The following is a 22,553-nucleotide window of genomic DNA, read 5'->3' as shown; positions in this document are numbered from 1 at the left end:
TTAACACCACATCAAAAGTTAAAACCCACTCAGATAAAAGTAGACAACTGGCTATCTGGCTACAGGTCTCCCCCAAAGTGCCAGGTCCAGGCTGGTTTTCAGGCTTCTTCTCCTGAATTCCTCTGGGAGTGAGATCTTAATCCTACAAGACTTGGATCCAGTGCTTGAAACTTGGGAATATTTCCAACTTGGAGTCCATTCCCCAAATCGAGGAAGGACTATGCCCCATTTCAGCAGGAAGCAGCCAGAGTGGTTGTGGCCCCAGGCCTTGAAGGGTCTGCGGCGGGATGAGGACCGGAGGCTGACATGGCTGAATACAGGCTGCAATGAATACACACAGAATCTTCTGCTCATAATAGTTGCTATGTGCGTATCTCAAAGGCAGGGCATTTCTTCCCAAATGTGATTATGCTAGTTTTAAAAAATTGTAATTATGTGATTTAATTAAATGTCACTTAAACTGATGACATTAGTGTTCTGAAGCGTTGTTGTTCACTTCAGAACTAATCTGAGGAGTTTGAAAGATGGAGTTGTTGTTAAAAAATTTGCTGTCAAATTAGATGTGAGTGAAGTAATCTTAAAAGATTGGGTAAAATCATAAAAACATCAGAAGGATTCTGTCCCTGCATTGAGACATCTTCCAGATGTCTTTAGGTTCTTGTTCCAATTTAGAGGAGCACAGACTGCAGCTCATGGAGGACGTAGTGTGTGTGTGTCTCACATGCCTCTAGGTGTCCCCAGTCAGGGACCCAAAGCCTCTCTTGCATTAGAAGACTGAATAACCCCAGTGTTCACAGCAGCACTGTTTACAGTAGCCAAGAGACGGAAGTAACCTAAATGTCCTTCAACGGATGACTGGATAAAGAAGTTGTGGTATATTTATACAACGGAATACTACTCAGCCATAAATAAGAGAAAAATAATACCATTTGCAGCAACATGGATGGACCTGGAGATTTTCATACTAAGTGAAGTGAGCCAGAAGGAGAAAAAAAAATACCATTTGATATCACTTATAGGTGGAGTCTAAAAAAATGATGAACTTATTTATAAAACAGAAACAGACTCACAGACATAGGAAACAAACTTATGGTTACCAGGACAGGAAGGTTGAGGGATGGAGGGATAGATTGGGAGTTCGGGATTTGCAGATACTACTATATATAAAATAGATAAGCAACAAGGTCCTACTATACAGCCCTGGGAACTGTATTCAATATCTTGTAATAACCTATCATGAAAAAGAATATGAAAAGGAATATAGACATACATATGTACAACTGAATCACTACGCTGTACACCAGAAATTAACACAACATTGTAAACTGACTATACTTCAATTAAAAAAAAACAGACTGGTGAATAAATGTACATTTATATGTTTTACTTTAGTGGAGATTCTTAAGGTAGTTTTTTTGTGCTTTTCTGCTTTAATCGAAGTTTATGTTTAATGGCTGAAGGACTCATCTCAGCTGCACTTGACCTGAAGGCTTCTGCTAGGCCTCCTTTGCATTTTTCCACAGAGTTTTGCTTGCACAGTGCATGTCAGGGACCCACAACAGCTTTACCATTATTTCAGTCACTCCAGTGGCAGACACCATCTTAAAGGTGTGTTCTCTCTTTCATGCCACATTCTGCAGCCTGTCTTGAGTTCCTCTTGGTCTCCAGGTGCAACTCCAAATTGGGCACCTGGAACAGTGCCTGGCGTAAATTAGATGCTCAGTAAAAGCTTGTTGAATGGCTGACTCCATGCTTTTCCTCCTTCCTGGCGGCTGGACATCTTAGCAATGTCTGAAAGACAGCTGGGCCATTCTGGGCCACGTAGGAGTTCAGACTCATAATAAAGGAGATTCAGGACTGGGCGTAGTGCAGACAGATCTTGTCTCTAGAGAGCTCTTTTCCTCCCGAAAAGTATGCTGTGTTGGCTTTTTATGGGATGGCATGAAATCTACTCACCTGGTCAGATGTTAGAAAAAGGAAGGAAAGACATTTACAGAGACGCAGAATTGAGGAGCACTCTTAGCCAAACAGGGTCTGACCAAAAGCTCAGCCCTTAGTATAAAGCAGAGTTTTCTGGAAAAATTTTCACTTGGCGATGGCATCTTGTCACAAGCACTGGTGAGGTGATTCCTTGGTTGAAGTGCAAGCCACAAGCAAAGATGCCTGTTAATGACCATAGATAGAAAGCTTTCGAATTAGAGCTCCTAAGGTTTAGACTTGAAGCAATCTCTGTGTTATGGTGTGAGATGGACTAGTGAACTCCCAGCTATCCGTCCCTATTCCCAAACCAGAAGGGCTGACCAGTGTATGTCTTACCATGCTTTACACTGTAAAATTAATCACGGTTTATGGACTGTGTCCCCAAACGCAGATGTTTGATTTTTTTTCCCTTTTATTTTTCTCTATTTTTTATTGACGTATAGTCGATTTACAAGGTTGTGTTAATTTCTGCTGCACTGCATAGTGATTCAGCTGTACATATGTATTCCTTTTCTCTTTTATTTTTAATACCATTTAACAGAGGTGTGTGTGTGCAATTCTTTTGGTTTCTGTCACATGGAGAAAATTCTTTGTCTTCAATGCAAATGCTACCAAAGCCTGCTCAAGTTTGTCCCCCTCACGTTACAGATACTAATAAGGAGGGACAGGAACCCCCGAGGTCAGCACACAGTAGTGGGGGGAATGAAGGGATGTGTCTGAAATGGGACCCTGCAAGACAGAGCTGTCGCCAGAGAATCCGTCATTCCAGCCAAACAACCTGGGGCAATTTAGTCCGAACCTCTGGCGCCGTTGCCATGGTTTCTAGACAAAGAGGCTACGCTGCATTCCAATTATATCCTTCAGAATGACAGATAACTGAAAAATAGGAAACGGGGTAGTAAAATCTCAGGTCGCCCAGAAGAGAAGAGACAGATACCAGTGACAGGGAAGTTGGAGACTCAAGCGCACGTCTGCCTGGGAAACACCTTTGTGGCTCCAGAGTGCGAGCGTCTGCTCTGCGGACTGTCCAGACTCTCCATCGCGCTTCTATCCACACCCCGTTCGTTATTCAGAACCAGGTATCTCCTGCTTAACAGAGATTTTCTTCATAGCATTTTAAACTCAAAAGTATTCATGAATTAAGAGACTCTGAGAAAAAGAAATCTCTGGAACTGTGAAAACTAAAGAGCGTCCCTTGACTTCTGATGAAATTGCAAAAACAGCAGAGCCTTTTTCTTTTCTTCTTCTTTATTGCTGGGGTCAGACGCAACGTTCTGTTCTTCCAGTGGAAGCTGTTACTGCCAACTTCACACCCAGCTCCAGGCCCTGTCTGACAATCAGCAGAACTTTGCCAGGTTCAGCAGAAAGCTTCCTGCTAGGATCTTAAACTATAGTGAAGCTACTCGCCTCTGTTCAGTGAGGGGAACCGTTAGGTGGAGATGGAAGGGTTGTGACAGTGAACTCTGGAGTGGGGTTGGTAGGTGTGACTTGAGTGAACAGACAATTTTGTGTACCTGCATTCTGTGCAAGTGAGCAGGAATGGAGCCTTTTAAATCCCTAGCAACCCTGGGTAGTTTCATTCAATCTTTAAAACTTAAAATAAATCTAAAATCTTTAAAACTTTGTCTCAGTTTCTTCATCTATAAAATGGGCTAACACCTGCTTCTTAGAGTTGTGGTTTTAAATTATACAGCACATGTAAAGCTCATGGCTCAGCGTCTGGTCCATCCCAGCATTTTGCTCACTAAATGGAGCAAAGGTACGTATACAAAAGTTAAGGGGAAAAGTACCTTAGATGTGCAATTAGATGAGTTTCAATGATGCTGAAACAAAGCACCAACTTAGTAAACAGTCTTTCCAGGTTTGCTGCCAGGAGTGAGGTGGAAAATTCTAGATGTCTTAAAGCCCAAAATCACATCTCCTGAGATGCTCTTTGGGGCTGTTTATTTCATGACACTTTGAGGGCAATGTAACATGACTGTTAACACATTGAATATAATTGTTTGTTTTATCAAAATCAGTTTTATTTTCTTTTATGCATAAATTCAAAAAGTTTAGCTGGATTCTTAAGTTTGACTTTCACTGTATTCAGGATACACTTCATTTTCTCCGTAAGGATTGGTTAGATTTTATAGTGGAGGCAATTAGGAAAAGCTGACTTATTTAATGAGATTTCTGTATGATAAACCTTGCAAGAATCATTCTATTTTCTATGTGAATAATGACAATGATAAAGGAAAACTGAAAGCCTTTTGCACAGTCTATTTTGCTTTGATTATCTGGTCTTTACATGTTGTGGTAAATTTTTTTCATTTACAAATCCTGGAGTTTGATATTCTATCCTATATGTGTGTATATCATGTGTGTGTACATGTAATAAAGTAATTTTAGTGAGTATTTACAGTCAAAGCAAGAAATTTCGGATAAAAATAAACAACTCTCTTGGAATTATATAAAGGATAGCTTTCATTTGTCATTCATATTTTTAAATTACTCTTCTGTTATTGAAAGTGTGGAATAAGTGGTTATGAGCAAAATGTGAACTGTTATTTCTAGAACAAATACAGAAGGGCGAAAACTCCAGTAAATGGATGTTTTCCACCTTAATTCCCCTCCGTCTGTGTGCTGGGTGCCCCAGAAGGAACGCACCGTCAGTGGGGCAGGAGATGTGCTCGACCCCACGTTTCCTGCCTGCAGATGAGAGTTTGAACTCTCTCTCGAATGCTTCTCTTTTATGGCACAACTGCGTCTCCCTGGACCATCCGAAGGAAGCAGCTTCTCTCACCCCAGGGCTGATGTGGGAAAGTGACATGTCTATTTTCGTTGCCAATGCACAGCACAGGTCACAAGAACAACACAATGACACCCCACCCGAGCGGTCAAAGTGCCGCCGGCACGGGGGGGGGGGCTGGGGCTTACCTTGAAGGAGATCTCGTACTGCTCCCCTCCCCAGATCTCCAAGCCGGGGTCGTAGCCGCCCAGCTCCCAAAACCACTTTCGGTCCACAGCAAAGAGACCTCCAGCCATCACGGGAGACCTGTGAAATGAGTAAAATCATCTCTGAACGACTGTGATCATCAGGGAGTAGGCATTTTGCTTGGGGGGAATAAAGCGAACTTCAAGGTAAGTTTCAGCGATCACTGCACAGAACTGTTCGGCTGGGGCTTTCTGGGAGTGGACTGGTCTCCGATCGCTCCTGGAACCCCCACGAGCCTTGAACTCGCAGCTTAGATTCTAAATCAGCTAGTGCCCCTGAAGCCACACATTTGCTCCATGTATTTGCCACCAGAGAGAAGCCCTCGACGGCTAGCGACTGATGTGTTGGGAAGTCCCCCTCAGTTTCATGGCTTTCCTTCGAAGGGAGAGATCTCATACTCTTAGACGGATAATAGTCTAGAAAACGCGGTCGGAGACCATCTCTCAGTACGAATTTACCAAGCACGCACCATTTCCAGGTCTTGTCCATTTTACACAGTGAGATGGTCAGTTAGAACAAAAGAACCAACCAGAACTGGTCATTTAATTAACATGCCAAAGTTAGACTTTAAACTAGGTCTTTTCACTTTTAACTACATTAATTTTTTTTAAGTCTACCTTTCTAGGAAATTTTCTTTTTGATCACATAATTTTCAAGTGTTCTGCTCCTGCTGGGAGGCACTGTGGTTGTGTGGCTGTGTAATGAGACAATTATGAGTCACTGGACCCTGCCCTAAAATGTTTTGCGGTTCGAAGGTAGCTCCTGTGCTTTTGCGTGTTCACTGTGTGCTGGGCTCTCGGCTGAGAGCCTTGTCCAGTTCCCTCAATTAATCCTCACAGCAATCTCACGAACAGCATCCCCGGGTGCTGTTGGTAGGAACAGGCAGAGAGGGGTGGTGAGGCACAGCGCCCTAGGTTAGCGCTAGGACGCGTGGGGCTGGGGCTGGACCGGGTCCTTTGGTTTTAAAGCCGTTGAGTTCTTTACTGCAACACTGTTTCTGTTGCCATGTTCAGAGGGTGAAGAGAGACAGCTGCATAAATGTGGACAGAAAGCAGTTAGAGAACACTCTCAAGCAGACCAAGCAAATCTGTGAAAACACACATGGTCAGCATAGTCTTTGTGGCAGTTTTGAAATTTTTTTGCAATAAAAGGTTTTTATACGTAGAGTACAAGGCAGTTAATGTTGAAGACCCACATCTAAAAATATATCTAAACAGATCAGACACACCAATTTACAGACCAGCTGAAGTCGTGTTCTTGGTCATGTGACAGTGACCTGAATTTGTTTAAGTGTGTTATGTATTTCAAAGACTCTGCATGTTAAGATGGTACTTGGTCTAATTACTTCAGTTTAAGGTGTTTAAAAAATGTGTATTCTCAGTGTAGATGTAAGTATTACAGGACAGGAAGGGGGGTTTGTTTTTCACCCTGGGAAAATGAGTAGGATTCAAAAAACAGCAAAAAATCTCATGCAATTTACAAACTTTGTTTGAGATAAAAGTCCTAGAACCAGATAGACCTAACGTTAGCCCTTTTTCCAGCAGCACATCTTTTTCTATTTTCCATAAACTTCATTTCAGAGGGGAATTACAGCGGTAGCTGGAACAAATTAGGACTGGGTGCAGTTCCCCAATGAACATTTAGCTCAGTTTAATCTTTTATTCTCTAGGGCTCAGGCATAAGTGATCAGAAATTCCCAATCCTATGCGATCTGAGCCACAAGAAGATCTCAGGTCATACAAATATATTCTCACTTGATTGTGTAAAATGGGACACCAAAATGTAATGGAATTTACACTGTGCAGAATGAATCTCCAAATTGGAATTATCATAGATACAGAATTAATATAGATATTGGGCAAGAGAAAGTCCAATATTGACTGTTTTGTTGTAAATAATTTGTTGGAAACACAGCATTTTGTTTTCTTAATGATTTTATAAAAAGCTAACCATGGAGTATACTTTTGGTTAATTTGAAGCATGATAAAATAAATGCAAATGGGTTTTTTTTTTTTTTTATCTTCGTTGCTGTTTTTGCCAAGTCCCAGATAAATTAGTGTATCCTATCTTGATTAGTATGAATGACTGGTAAGAAACAAACCTTTTCTTCATGTATTTTCTCATATTTGTCCATTAATCTTTTGAACAGCTTAATTGAGGTGTAGTTGACATAAAATGCATTGCAAATATTTTAAGTTCACAACTTGATGGATTTTAATTTATGAAAACCCTTGTGCAGCCAGCACCACATTCAAGAAAATGAACAAATCTGTCACCTATCCCCACTCCGCCTCCAAAGTTTCCTCATTGTAATCCCTCCCTCTGGACCCTCCTCATCCCCTTCCTCTAGGACGCCACTGATCTGTTGTCTGTCATTATAGGTTAGTTTGCATTTTTTAGATTTTTCTATAAATGGAACCACACAGTACATACTCTGGGTGGGTCTAGCTTCTTTCATGCAGTATAACTGTTTTGAGAGTCACCCGTGTTGTAGCATGTATTAACAGTTTATTCCTTTTTTATTGCTGAGTAATATTCCCTTTGCATGAGCGTACCACAGTTTGATTATCCATTCCTCCACTGATGAACATTTGAGTTGTTTCCAGTTTGGGACTGTTACAAATAAAGCTGCTGTGAGTTTTGTGTACTAATCTTTGTGTGGACATACACTTCATTTCTCTTGAGGAAAAGCCTAGGAATGGACTGACTACATCCTATGGTAGGTGTGGGTTTAACCTTTTAAGAAACTGCCAACTCTTTTCCCAGAGTGGTTGCACCACGTTATATTCCCACCAGCAGGGTCTGAGCTCCAGCTCCTATACGTTCTCATGAGTCTTTTTGAAGTTTGTCATCATAATAGGGCAACAGACATAGCTGACTGTGGTTCTGTGTTGTATTTCCATGATTAGTGATGTTGAGCATATTTATATCATTTCCCTTTTTTTTTTCCCTTAGGAAGTCTGACTAGAGGTTTATCAGTTTTATTGATCTACTTAAATCAATGAAACCAAAAGCAATTTCTTTTTCTCTATTGTTTTTCAGTTTTATATTTCATTGATTTCTCCTTGGTTTTTATTAGTTAAATTATTCTACTTACTTTGTATTTAATTTGCTCTTTTTTCCCCTAGTTACTTAGGGTGGAAGCTGATATTATTGATTTGAGACTTCTTCTTTTCTAATGGAGCTATAAATCTCCCTAAAGTGCTGGTTTAGCAGAATCCCACACACAAAAAATGTAGTGTTCTCGTTTTTATTATGTTTAAAATATTCCCCAATTTCCCTTTTATTTTCTTTTTTTGATGTATGTTATATAGAGGTGTATAATTTAGGTTTCAACTATTTGGGGATTTTTTTAAAGATCTTTCTGTTACTGATGTTCCTGTAATTCTGTTGTGGTCAGAGAATACACTTTGTGTGACTTGAATCCTTTTAGATTTATTGAGATTGTTTAATGGCTCAGAACATGGTCTGTCTTGGTAAATGTTCCATGTGTATTGGACAGGAATGAGTATTCTGCTGCCATTGAGTGCAGTGGTCTATAAATATTTATTAGGTGAATTTGGTTGGTGGTGTTGCTCAAGTCTTCTGTATTCTTATTGATTTTCTGTCTCCTTGTTCTGTCAGTTATTGAGAGAGAGAGAGATTGAAATCTATGATTATCATCCTGAATTTATTTCTTCTTGCTGTTCCGTCAGTCTTCTGCTTCATCCATTTTGTAGCTTTGTTTGTTAGTTAGTGCATGCGTGTTTAGGATTTCCATGTGCTTTTGATGAATGGACCTCATTCTTGTTCTGAGATAACTTTTATCCTCCCTGGTAATGTTTTTCGCTCAGACATTGATTTTGCTTTTATATTAATATAGCTGTTTCAGCTTTCTCTAAAGTCGTACTACTGCAACACGAATACTTATAACCCTTTACTTCCTTTTACTTTACTTTCTAAACTATTTGTGTCTGTATTTAAAGTGGTTTTCTTGATGGCAGCTTATAGTTGCATCTCATGGTTAAAAAGTCTTTGCCTTTTCATTGGGTTGTTGAGGTCGCTTACTTTTAATATGATTAGGTTTGAATCTGTCATCCTTCTATGTGCCCCATCTGTTGTTTCCTTGTCCCCCTTTCCTGTCTGATTAACTGAATATTTTTCACGATTTCATTTAGTGTCTTTTTTGACTTAATGGAAACTCCTTGTTTTGCTGTTTAGTGGTTGCGGTAGTGGGTTATATCATACATCTTTTTTTTTCATCAGTTTACCTTCCAGTGATATGTTACCAGTGCCCGTGTTCTGTAAGGACCTTGTTATAGATTCCATTCATTTCTGTTCCCCCAGTGTTTGTACCTTGTTGTCATACATTTTACTTTTACAGATGTTGTAAATTCCACATCATATTATAATTAGCTTTGTTTAAGATAATTTTTTCAATTATCTTGAAAAATATTTAAATAATAACATTTCACCTCTATTAAATTCTGTCTTCGTAATTCTTTTGTATAGATTCAGATTTCCATCCTCCCATCCTTCTGCCTACGGGACTTCCTTCAGCACTTCTCATAGTGGGAGTGTGTGATGAAGCTTTCCATCTTTTGCAGACCTGAAAATGCCTTTTCTTGGTCTACAATTTTAAAGACATTCTGGTTGGCTATAGAATACAAAGTTAACAGCTTTTTTTTTTTCTTTTAATCCTGCAAAGATATTGCCCACTTTCTTCTTACCAGTATTGTTTCTTATGAAAAGTATGTCACCTTTATCTCTGTTTTACTGTATACAGTGAATTTTTTTCCCTTCTGGCTGCTTTTAAGATCTCTGTGGCACTGGAGTTGAGCTATTTTATTATGATGTGACATGATGTATAGTTTCCTTGGTATAGTTTCTTGTGCTCGATAATACTTGAGTTCCTTGGATTTGTAGACAAAGTTTTCATGAAATTTGCACACTTTTGACCATAATTTCTTCCAGTATTCTTTCCATTCCTACCATTCTTTTACACTTTTTTTTTCATCTTAAGAATTTTTATTTTGGCCTTTTGATATCTTATATATTTCTCCTTAACTTTTTGAGCTACTGCTAAAATTACAGTCTTAATGTCCTCATCTGTTAAGTTTTAGTTTATAGCTTCGGTTGACTGAGTTATCTACACATCACAGGCCACATACTGGTGCCTCTTTGCCCGGTAAATTTTTCATTGAGTTCTAGTACTTTTTGGGTGCTGGATATTTTGAACATTCTTGAGCTTTGTTCTGGGATGCAGTTACGTTATTTGGAGGTAGTTTGACCCTTTTGGATTTTGCTCTTAAGAGTTTATTGGGCAGCCTGGAGCAATGCAGAATCTACAGCAAATTATTCACTACCCTGAAGGCAGGAAAGACCCTTCTGTGTGCTCTACCCAGCGTCCTGCCGGTCATCAGGTTGTGCAGTCTGGCTGGTGGGCAGAGGTGCGCTCCCCAGCCTTGTGTGCATTCCGGGGACTGTGGTTTCTGATTCTTTGTGGTGGCTCCTTTTGCAGTCTTGGGTAGTTTCTTCACACACATGATCATATCAGTCCTCTACTGAGCACCCAAAGGCTGCCCTCTGCAGATCTGTGGGCTCCCCTGGCGTGTGGCCCTCTTCCCACTGGGGCTCTGCTCTTGAAATTCCAGGTGCCCTTTTCTCCCCAGACCCTCAGCTGCACATCAGCAAAGGCTGGTCCCACCTGGGTCTCCTTGTTTGTGCCACTACCTGGGGACTCTCAGGTCAGTAAGCTGGGGTCATCCCAGGCCTCTGTCTCTCAGGGATCTGTGTCCTTCACTGCCAGGTGTCTAGTGTCTTGAAAACCACTGTTTCATGTATTTTACTTGTTTTATCAGGTGGGAGGGTGAATCTGGCTTATGTTACTACATCTTGTTCAGATGTGGAAGTCTGCGGATCCATCCATTAATCTTTATTTTAGGACATTAAAAAATATTTAATTATTTTGAATAGATAATATATTGTATTACATGTTTATAAAAAATAATCTTGCTCCTACTTCCCCTCTTTCCTTCCTTCACAAACAACCACGACTTTTTCTTAGGCACCCTTCCAGAGATGTTCATGCACATACAAGCAAATACAAATATACCTTTTCGTCCTTTTCTATGAAAATGATTATTTGCTACATACAGTGTTCTTTACCTAATTCCTTTTAAAACTACCTAACATATTTTGATGACCATGCCGTATTGAAAAGAGCTTCCTTGAACTATTTTTGACAGTCTGCTCCTCATTCTATTATGCATATAGATGTATATATATTTTTGGTGAACATTTAGATTATTTTCAATGTTTTACTATTTCAGAATTTATATAAGAAATAATGTTGCACCAACATCGTTTCCATGCGTGTGAGTAAATCTTTAGAAGAAATCTGCTAGAATTTAATATCCTGGTTTGCTATAAAGAGTAAAAATGTGAAAAACCAATTGACTTGTCCAGTTGGGGAGTTAACAGTTCATCGTAAACTGTGTCCTAACCTGCCACTTTAGCTCATACTTCATACCTATCCAAATGCAATGAAACAGGGCCTGATAAAATCAGAGGAGGGTTAGATAAAGGTAGCAATCCTACTGAGAAATGACAGATCTGCCGTAAAGTCTGAGGAGCCTTCGGTCTACAGGCAGAAAGGGCCAAGGACGTGGCATCGACATGACAGTATCTGGAGGGGAACTGTTGCAAAGTTTCACCAGGTGAATAGTCTTAAGAAAGGGAAAGAAGAAGGAGGAAAGGGTGGATGTGAGGCGAAGGAAGACGGCGTCCAAGGCCCAGTGTCCGGAAAGAGAGAAGTAACTAGACACGCAGGACGGCCAGCTGCTGCGGCCAGAGCACAGAGGGGCCGCACCGGCGGCGCCGGGAGTTCCCGCTGGTCCCCTGCACCACGGCCAGTTACCCTCACATCATCGGGGTTTGCTCTGTCCCCTGGATCGCCGGCACCCTTCTCACTGCAGGCCCAGGGCCAGCCGGGGCCCCGGCCTCCGTGCTCTCCGCAGCTGGGTGAGGACTGCACAAGGCTGACGGAGGCTGTCCGCCCGCCTCTCGGCCTAAGCAGCCTGGAGAGGGAGGAGGGAGGGGGAGAGGGGAGACTCCCCACCAGAGCCGTCAAGTCCGGGGGTGATGGAGGCCCCCGCCCTGCACCGTGGAGGCGCCCCGGGCGGCGGCAAGGCCTCCGCGTGGGACGCGTGGGAGGACGGGCCCCACGCACTGCACCTCTTGTCCTTGACACCCTCGGCTGGCGCTGGCGAAGCATGGGACTGGCAGACCGGCTGCATCTGAAACCTCGTGGAGTCGGCAGCAGGGGTCCCGGCGGCCACCCCCGTGAGCGGACAGCTCTGATCAGAAGGACAAGTCTGACCCTGGAGCGGCTGCCCTCCTGGAGAAGGGGTCCCGGCCGCCCCAAGAGAGACGGAATCACCCGGTACTTGCCCGCGGGGAACTCAGAGTTGGATTGAAGAAAATCTGATCTGTGATAGGTCACGCTCGTCTGAGCTTGTGGCTTGAAGTTCATACGCACCCCGCCCCCCACCCCCCAACTCTGAGTTAACTCCTGTGCAATGTTGCAGCCAAGTCAGGAGACGGTGGCGATGTTCCTCGAGCAGTAAGAGTGGAAGGCTTTAACGTGTCACCTCAGCTGCTGAGCAGAGGGCGTGGGGGAGAGCCCTTTATTTCCAGAGCTTGCATGTTAAATATAGTGCTGACTGCCTGGAGCCCTCCCCGCTGGCCCCGTTCCCCACCGTCTCTCATCGGCTTGTCTTCACATTCCTTGATTTCTTTCAAAATGTTCTCACTGGTTTTGTCCCCTGGGAACGTTAACGTGCTGTAGACACGTGCTAACGCGGCTCCGTGTCTGTGAAGCTTGAACATATGACTGCACTTGGTGGGGACAGCTCGTAATTCCACAGATCAGGTCTTGGGTTGTGCTCTTAAAAAAGACCTGTTACCCTTGGGGTGCCTTTTTTGGTGGGGGGTGAGTAATTAAGTTTACCTTTAATGGAGATACTGGGGATGGAACCTAGGGCCTCCTGTGTGCTAATGAGCACGTGCTCTACCACTGAGCGGCCCCTCCCCCTTCCCCTGGGGATGCCTTTTAAAATTAACATAACCACGTGGCAGCATATTCCTGTTGAAGATTCTTGATTCTTTGGGCCATGGAAATGCAGCTTTTCTGAATACTTACTGGAGGTCAATTTTCTGTTTTATGTTAAGTCAGTTGAACCAGGTAATAAATATGCTTTCCTCTTACTTATGCTGGACTAGTTTACTTTTCCACATCATCTCTTACATCCCAGACTTTATTGACTTTAAATTCATGAGGCAATGATGCAAACGTGTCCTAAACCACTGAGAGTGTCTTCATGTTTTCACCTGCAAATGCGTTTTTCAAAGTGTGTAGTTGGTTGTCTTTGCTGAACCGGAATGTAGTTCTTCATGCCTGTATCCTCACCCTGTGATTCCCACAGCATCCAAGGATTTACTCATCTTCTTAAAATTCTGTTTCACATATTGTCTCTTTTCTCCAGATGTGAAAAAATGGTAGAATTTTAATTAAAAATACCTTTCTCCAGAATATTTTTGTCTACTTTCTCTCCTCTTTAGAAAGTGTTATTTCAAATTTTAATACATCTCTTGTGTTCTTTAGGGGGTCAGGAAAGAAAAAAATATATCATACTGAAAAATAAACATACATCAAAAAATTTATTTTTAAAATTGACTAACAAAACCCAGGTCCAAAAATCCAGAGGAAGCCTCCCATTTGGCTTCTTAGAAATTTGGTGCTCAATTTCCTTTCATTTTAGTGGCCCCAGTGAGAATTCTGGACATGTGGGCTGAAATGTGAATTTAATTAGAGAAGAAATGACACAATTGCCCTTCGGATTCTGTCAAATCAAGTCCATCAACACAGATGAATCACATCATTTTCAATTACATAACTAGAAATTTTTAGTTGGCCGATGACTCAGAACAATTACAGCTAAAATATAATTATTATCAACTAGAATCAATTGTTCAGTGAAATGACACTGCAGATTAAAACAAATTTTTTTCCTAATAATTTTGTTCTTTGAAGTATTAAATCATAAATTAGAATTCTGGAAAGAGTGGCTTAAATCACTCTTGATAAATTCATTTGTATCATTTATCGTTTTTTTTGAGTTATAGTCAGTTTATGATATTGTGTCTGTATCATTTATCTTTAAAAAAAAGCACGTTATGGGTATAATTTCCTTACTTTTTGTTGTGTCATGAGGACGATCAGGATGAGGGAGGAATGTGACTCTTCTGCTGTGCCAGGCAGTGATCACTCTAGGGGCAAAGAACGAAGTGGGTTCCGAGCTGGGAAAAAGGATGCAGCAGTGAGTGGAGGGAAATTTTGATTCCAGTTGGAGGAAGCGATGCTCATTCTTCTCAGGACCGCAGTTGTATGAAGGGGGAGATGGCGCTGCTAACCTGTGGCCGAAAGGATCATGGAAGTAACGAGGTGTGTGTAACACGTGGCACCCAGGCCCCTGCGGAAGCCCCGCCGGACATGTGACGGGCTCCACGCCTCAGCATCACTGCCCTCCTCATTTCTTCCATGGGCTGCACCAGACTGCCAACTTCACTTTTTTTTTTTAATTGCAGTAGCAGCGAAAACAGAGATTTTCTTCCTGAGAGACAAGGGTTACTTGGAATGCATCTGAGGAGTGAGGGGTTCTTTGAGTCACCAAGAAGAAGACAGACTCTAAAAGGAACGCAGTGAAGAAAATGGGGCTCTCAGATGGGCTAAATCTTGTACAGCCCGGTCCACTGGGGCCGGCACTCTCCCCTGCTTCTCGGAGCAGACGACGCTGGGCTAGCTGGTTGCAGACACCTGGTCCGGCTGGTGGCCGGCAGCAGCTGCTCAGTGCAAAGTGAGGCTCTCAGATGCAGGTGTCCCACGCTCGGCCCCTGAAGCTAACATTGTAAACCAACTACACTCCAATACAAAATTTTAAAAGTCTGCCAGCCCACACCCATTGTATCACTAGCCTCCGAGTATAGCCAGCCTCTGAGCCCCAGTTTGGGCTTGGCCAGGGCACCTCGCTTCTGTTACATAGAACACAGACTTTGTGTTGCCCCCTGCTGGACGGAGACTCCAAAGCTCTCCTGTTTTCCTCCTCATTTGTCTTTGCAGCATGACCTTCATCCCTGCCTGAAATCCCTGTTTTGGTGTGGATGCTCCCCAGATCCTCCTCACATGATGCTGATGAGTGCATCTCACCTAAGTTCCTCGTCTCACCTTCAGTCCTGGTCCAGACTCCCTTACTTCTTATATCAGCCCCTGGAACCATCCCCCTCCAAGCCGCCTCCTCCCTCCCACCCAGGCTCTCAGCCCTCCTGTCAACAGCAACCTCAACAGGAACACAGCACTGATGGGAACCAGCAGGGCAAATGGCTTATCTCATCAGTAACGGAGACTCTTCAGAGCAAAAAAAAAGAAAAGAAAAAAATCCTAAGTGCTGTGCGGGGAGCCTTTCTTCTTCAATACAAATAGAACTTTTCATTCAAGGGATAAATGCTAGTTATTAAAATCCAAGCATGGTTGAAACTGCAGGCAAGCTTGTTTTATGCTTCGTTTATTTAATAAACATTTGACGATTTCTTCTTATGAACACTTTCCGCCTTCATCCTAGTGAGGAATGCAAAATATGCTTTTCCCCTTTGGCACTGATTGCATCTCAAAGGCAATTTTGGTCTCATTTCCTAGCATTTCATATCCAGTTAGAATTGACGGTTAAGTGGCATGGGTTTTTAATACCACTTATCAGACCGTTACTGTTTAATAAATTTACACTGCATGTCTATCCCCTGCTTGATGACCTTAACTCCTTAAACACAAAACACAGCAAAAGAAACAGGGACTAGGAAAAGAGGTGTCAGGCAAAAAGGCTGTAACTGTAATTTGTAAAAAATCTGCATAAAGGCGTCACCAACTTCTCCCCTCTAGGTCAGCCCATCCACAAAGGAACTGCATCTAACCACACGTAGCGGGAGGGAAGAACCCCCTCGCGGAGCCCTGCGTCTGCTCCTGCCTCTGTCTCTCATTCTGGGGCAGTTTTCTACCTACACAAATTCCCAGACCCTCTTCTCATTGAGAGATGGGTCTCCATCCCTGTCCTTGAACCTGGACGGGGTTAGGACAGCTCAGACCCACTGAGCCTCAGATCCATGGTGGCTCATAGGAAGCTACACAGTTTGCACCTTGCTCATTGGAATCCTTGATCTCGGGCCCCGAGCTTCCCCAAGGGAGTCAGCCACCCGGCCAGGAGGGAGCGCAGGCCCCGGAGAGAAGCCACGTGGAGGGGACTTGATCCTTTCTGTCCTTTGTCTTGACAGATGCTCTTTCCTAACATCTCAGGTCTTTTTTTTTTTTTTTTTTTTTTTTAAGAATAGATCTTTAAGAAATATATGCCCATTTCTCAAATTAGTAAATCATCTTTCAGAATAACACAAAGGAAGTTAATCCTTCACACCGAATCTCTGCCACATCACCTATTGCTGTTTAACAAGCTGCTTCAAAACTTAGTGATGGAGAGTGTGCAATAGTTGGGATGTGCTGACACTGAAAACGTACTTGTTCTTTATCTGAAATTTGAATTTAACCAAGCATTTTAAGTAGCAATCCTAGGACACAGAAGATGCTTTCTGATGGTGTTCCTGTGCCAGCACCAGGAAAGGAACTGGATTGGCTTTGCTGGGACCTAGCATCTCCCCTTTGTAGAGAATGAGGTGGGATACAGCCCACCTCTGTGGCCAGTGCAGCTGGGTTTATCACCAGCAAGAGGGGGGATGGGAAAACTTCCGGGGTCGCCAGAGTCTGCTACACACTCACTAGCATCTCACTCTTAGGCTGATTGATCACCAGAAAAATAAAGACACTTGGAACTGTAGGCTCTGGTAGCTGGTGGACTTACTGGCTAAACCCTTCACAGTTCCAGAGGATGAGGGTGAAATCGTCTGTATTGGCTTTTGTAGCATCAGTTTTATGGGATGTTGTACTGCAAACCAAGTGTCTTACAAACAACAGAAGATTCTCTCCGCGGGGGCTGGAGGCAGGGAAGTCTGAGGTCACGTCCTAATGAAAGCTGTCTTCTGGTTGCAGGCTGCCTACCTCTTAGAGCCTCACGTGGCAGAAAGGTGGCTGGAGAGCTCTCTGGGGACTTTTAATAAGGACACTAAGCCCATTCGTGAGGGCTCCACCCTCATGACCTAGTCCCCCTCTCCTAATGCCACCTCCTAGTACCATCACATTGGGGTTAGGATTTCAACACATACATTCCTGGGGGACACCAACCTCCAGTCCCTAACGGCTGTTGACTTCCCAGGGATGTTTTCCCTCAGCTGCCCAACAGATGGCCCAGGAGTAAGCTGAACAGTCTACTTCTCTGCAGTGAAATGCACAAACAGCTCCTGAGCGCTGAGCTTCAGGGCCCTGAATATGGGAAGCAAAAAGGAGGAGCAGCCTTTCTGCCCCTGTGGCGTCCAGGGTTAGCGGGGAGGCAGACACAGCATCGACAGGGCAGCGTGGTGTGAGACATGACTAGTGTGTACAGCGCTTTATGGGATCACCAGGGGGGTGCACCTTTACCTGGGTGTGACCTGGGGTGAGTGGGGGTTAGCTGGGGAGGGAAGAAGCGGGTGTCGAGCAGAGGAAATGGAACAAAGCCCACGGAAAGAAATAACATGATGTGTCCTCGGTGGGGTTTGGAGAGTGGGGTGTGGAGGACGTATGCTGGTGTGTGTGAGCACAGGCAGAAGAGGCTTGGTTAAAGCTGGACAATCGAGTGCAAGGCAAGCTGTTACGAAGGGTGAAGCTGGACACGTTGGCAGGGCTCAGTGTTGACAGTCTTGTCAACCATTTTCTGCAGCGTGAATTTGATTTGCAGCTTTTGGTTTTTGCTCTTTGCCGTGCATGGGGGCTGATGAAAGCTACAGTCTTTCTCTAAATAAATGCGTGTTCACCTAACATTCTGCATGAAGATTCAAGAGAATTCAAGATGTTCTGGACCCCAGCTTAACAATCTTAGGAAGTGACTGGGTACAACAAAGAATTTTAGCCAGTGGAGTAAAGCATTCAGGTTTTTGGCAGATGACCTTGACAGCAGAGGAGGGAGTGGATTTGAGGGGGACAGTTCTGAAGTGGAGAAACCCAGTTAGGGGGTGACAAGCCGTCCAAGTGAGAGGTGATGTGTGATGGTGCTGACGCCATGGAAATACTGATGGGTGGGCTGAATATTTAAGATATACAGTTGACAGGACTTTGTGCCCGCACCATGTGGGGACTGGGGGTGGGAGGTGTGAGCAACCCATTATCAAATAAAAGAGGAAGAGCAGGTTTAGCCGGAACACAGAAGACCAAGCTAGCATTACGGTTTTGGGTCAGAAAGCACGATCTGACTACAAAAAGTGAGGCACCGTTTCTTGACTCTTAGACTCTGAAAGCAACCTGGGAAAGTGAGTTCTAAGCATTTCTTGTAGCTACTCCTTGGAATAATCTCCCGAGGCTAAAAATGTGCTATTCGTTTTTGAAGGATGGGTATTTCTGCATTTTTCTTTCTTTAAGGCATCACTGCACCGCAGTCAATCCTTATATCACGAGAGAAGATATTCATACTGAGGTTCAAGTGCTTATTTCAAAATCATCCTTAAAATGGATAACACTTAAAATAATTGAGATGACCACAAGGCAATTAGAGCCAGCTCTTACTAATTTGTATTAATCCAGGGGAAGGTCAGTTGAAATTCATTAAAAATCTCAAGTCTTAGGATATTGTCTTCATTCATATTCTCTTTCTAAAAATAATCTGAAGGAAAATATCGTCTTTCCCACTATCCCATAACTGCTTCCCACTGCTGCTCCGCAGATCAGCGTGGAGAATGCACGCGGTCAGAACGCTCCTTGACCTCCCGTGACCACTGTTGACAAAAACCAGTGTCTTCTGACAGAACCGAATCCCAGACTATCTCAACATTCTTTCATTTAAAACATTCTGAACTTTATCAGCCACTCCTCACTGGCCCCTGAGAAATAATCGTTTCCCTTGCTTTGAGGGGTGATTTTGAGCATCATTTCCAAGTTTTACGTGAACAATAGGATAGATGCACAGACACACACATAAAGTGAGAGGCTCACCAGAGTCAGGGGGAGTGGACACTGCTGTGCCCTCTGCTGGGCTGGAGACCCTGAGTGTGAGGGCAGGAAGGTACATATGGAAACCCTTTGACATTCCCTCGTGATTGAACATGGAAAAAGAATTAAAGGAGGGTGAGTCAGTGTAAGGGTGGATAAGGCACCTCTGTGTAGGGTCCCCTTCCCGCCTGGGAGACAGGAGGACAAATCCCAGGAGGTACTAAACTCACCCCTGCCCGGGGCGGGGGAGGGGGGCATCCACCACTCACGTGGGGGCCCTTCTTCAACAGGAAGGACACGTTCAACTCACTGAGAGGCCAGTTTGAATATTCAGGAACCTGGCGGGTGGGGATTGGATAAAAGCCATCCTCTCCAGAGGGAGGAAGGGACTAAAGCTGGGGGTTAGAGGGCTGCCTGGAGGAGACGTTAGGAAGTTCTGGCTGTGGTTACAGCCTGGTCCCTGGAGGAGTGAGGATGAGCTGGGAGAAACTCTGCCGGGAGAGGCACAGGCACCCCCCCGACTCCATTTGTTTTTCAGTATTTGTAGTTGTAGCCTCCTGACTCTGAGAGTCATCATGTGAAACACTCTGGGCCTGAACAAAAATGTTTGGGAATTATTTGTAAGAATATGCAAATAAATGCCAATATGGCAACGGACTCCCAGTTGCTCTTGTATCTTTCGCATTTTGGTTTTAATGGACCCAGAGTACCATTCATGTTTACATGGAATTTATTCCCTGATCCCTTCTGAGTGTTTTCTTGTTTTTTTTTGTTGTTGTTGTTGTTGTTGATTTACAGTGTTGAGTTAGTTTCAGGTGTGCAGCAAAGTGATTCAGTGTATATGTCCTTTTTCAGATTCTTTTCCATTATAGGTCATTGCAAGTTATTGAATATAGCTCCCTGTGCTCTACAGTAGGACCTTGTTGTTTATCTGCTTTATATGCAGTAGTGTGTATCTGTTAGTCTCTTTATCTGTTCCCCTTCCCTTCCCCCTTTGGTGACCATAAGTTTGTTTTCCATGTCTGTGAGTCTGTTTCTGTTTTGTAAATAAGTTCATTTGTATCATAGTTTAGTACCACACAGAAGTGATGTCATGATATTTGTCTTTGTCTGATTTACTTCAGTTAGTATGATCACATCTAGGTCCATCTGTGCTGCTGCAAATGGCATTATTCCATTCTTTTTTATGGCTAAATAATACCCCTTGTATACACACCACATCTTTATCCAGTCTTCTGCTGATGGACATTTAGGTTCCTTCCATCTCTTGACTATTGCGAATAGTGCTGCTATGAACATTGGGGTGCAGGTATCTTTTTGAACTAGAATTTTCATCTTTTCCAGATATCTGCCCAGGAGTGGGGTTGCTGGATCATATAGTAGCTCAATTTTTAGTTTTCATCTCAGTCGCATTTCCTAATAACCCTGAGAGGGATTTACCATGTACCTATAAGCAGGTTGAGGTTTATCATCAGTAACCCAGGTGTTTTTGTCAGAGGCTTGGTCTGAGCTGTTTAATTATCTCTAGAACTAGAGCAGGACTGGTTTTGCTCTCCAGCTTGCACTGTCCTGTGACCTGTTCTGTTACATCTAAAGTTTTGGAGGAATAAACTTTTCATTTTGTATCAAACAACTGCCTATAAAACTACTCCTCATAAAAGGGACCACAGACTGAATGCACACCAGCCCAGGGCCAAAGGGGAGAGAGACTGCCTGAAACAGCCTGGTGCTGTAAACTCCAGAAGCAGTGGGTTCTTTACCTTGATATAATAAAAAAAAATACTACCGAGTTTTAAAAAAACTGCACAGTTACAGCGGTCATGGGACAATGTAGAGAGTCGTACAAGTAGGAGGGACTCTTTGATTGCCAGGGCTTTTAAAACTTTTAAAACTTAAATTGACTTGTGGGTCCCTGGGAGAGGGGGGGGGCACTGGGTTTCTGTCTTTTTAGTTGATCCATCCCACGACAGGAAGAATCACCCAGACCTGCATACTTTGGAGCAAAGAGGAGGGTGTGTGGACGGAGGGGCAAAAAGTGGAGGGTTGGGGAAGAAGAAAGTGATGTGACTGATCCGCCTGCTGTGGGAGAGGTCTGTCTGCTTCTCCTTGTCCATCCGGATGAGTGTTCCCAGAGCCCAAGGGAGAGGGAGGCCGAACACACTGAACGCAGCAGCGATCGTGTTTGGGGTGACTGCCCCATAACCAGAGTGCAGGGTACAGCCAGCTTCGTGGAGCCACGTAGGAGCTGGAGGAGGGGAGGGCTGAATGCGGTGGCCGGAGGGCAGCCGTGGCTGTTGGCCGGCACAGGAACACACACACACATCACAGGGGCTTTTCTCTGCTCGGGAGGCGACGTAGACATGTTGGAAACAAGTGTGCTTTCTGCTGAGACTGCCCAGTGAGGAAGGCGCCTAGAGGAATGGGAAATGGTTAAGGGCGTGGACCCGGGAGCCACACTGCACGGGTTCAAGTCCGTCCTCTGAGCCCCCCTTGGGTGAGGCTCCCTCTCTCTCTGCCGCGGCGTCCTCGTGGTAAGATGGGGCTGATGATAACGGATGGCGCTTCCTCATGGCAATAAGCGCTAGTCGGCGTAATGCACAGAACCGCGCTTGTTGCCCCAGAAGCTCTCTGCGGACCCTGGCTGGGCTTCCAGGCAGTCGGTGGGGACAGGAGGACGCGCAAAACTCTCGGAGCTCGGAGAGCTAGTTCTTAGGAAGTGGATTATTTTGTCGACTTCAAGGCTGAATTTGGAGAATTGTGTAACTCGGTGTTTCTCTTTGCAGGGAGTGCATTTCATAGACAACTTTCGCACGTTTTGAGGTGATAACCCTCACCAGGTCCACGGAACTGGCACCGCTGGTCCGTACCTGATGGTCACAGACAGCCTGCGCTGGACTGAGAGTGGTCCTTCCTCCCACATGACCCCAGGTCCTGCCTCGGCCCCAACCGTCGCCTCAGGGACGGGCTTCCGCTGGTGGGGTTTTGTCCTGAGCTCCGGCACTTTGTTTCAGTCCCTTTTACTTTTCCCCAACATGCTTCTTCTTTGTTCTGGCATCAACTCATAAACGAATTCAAGACGATTAAAGCATTATACATGCCGACCACAGCAGGTGCCTATTCAGTGACAGGACGTGGAGTTCTCAGCGCCTGTGGTTGCGCTTAGCGTGTTTCCTGCGATGAGATGAAAGCCTGGTCTGACATCCCTCCAAGAACTCCAGCTCTTTTGAGATTTGACTCCAGTCTATTCCCTGTCTCTCCACTCCCTTTGCTCCATTCACGGAGGAAACACTAAATTCACAGCACGCTGCAGCGGGTGCTGGAGATGAAGAGACAACCAAGGCAGAGTCACTTCTCAAGAGGCGTTTATAAACGTAGTTTCCAATGTGGAATTTGGGTAGCAAACAATAGAACATTTGGAAAGTGCGTGAAGTACATATTTCT

General features: G+C 44.0%; 1 protein-coding gene across 2 annotated transcripts in view; it reads right to left on the bottom strand.

The window, feature by feature from the left end:
• GALNTL6 (polypeptide N-acetylgalactosaminyltransferase like 6) overlaps nt 1-22,553 on the bottom strand; it is a 790,170-nt gene that overhangs the window by 75,696 nt on the left and 691,921 nt on the right. For both annotated transcript variants that reach the window (XM_074355533.1, XM_074355532.1), the window contains one exon: nt 4,900-5,017. In XM_074355533.1, the coding sequence (XP_074211634.1) occupies nt 4,900-5,017 (118 nt within the window). The remainder of the gene's footprint in view (nt 1-4,899; nt 5,018-22,553) is intronic.

Source organism: Camelus bactrianus, chromosome 31 (assembly GCF_048773025.1).
Source record: "Camelus bactrianus isolate YW-2024 breed Bactrian camel chromosome 31, ASM4877302v1, whole genome shotgun sequence".
NCBI classification, from domain to species: Eukaryota; Metazoa; Chordata; class Mammalia; order Artiodactyla; family Camelidae; genus Camelus; species Camelus bactrianus.
This window is presented reverse-complemented; position numbering and strand designations above follow the sequence as displayed.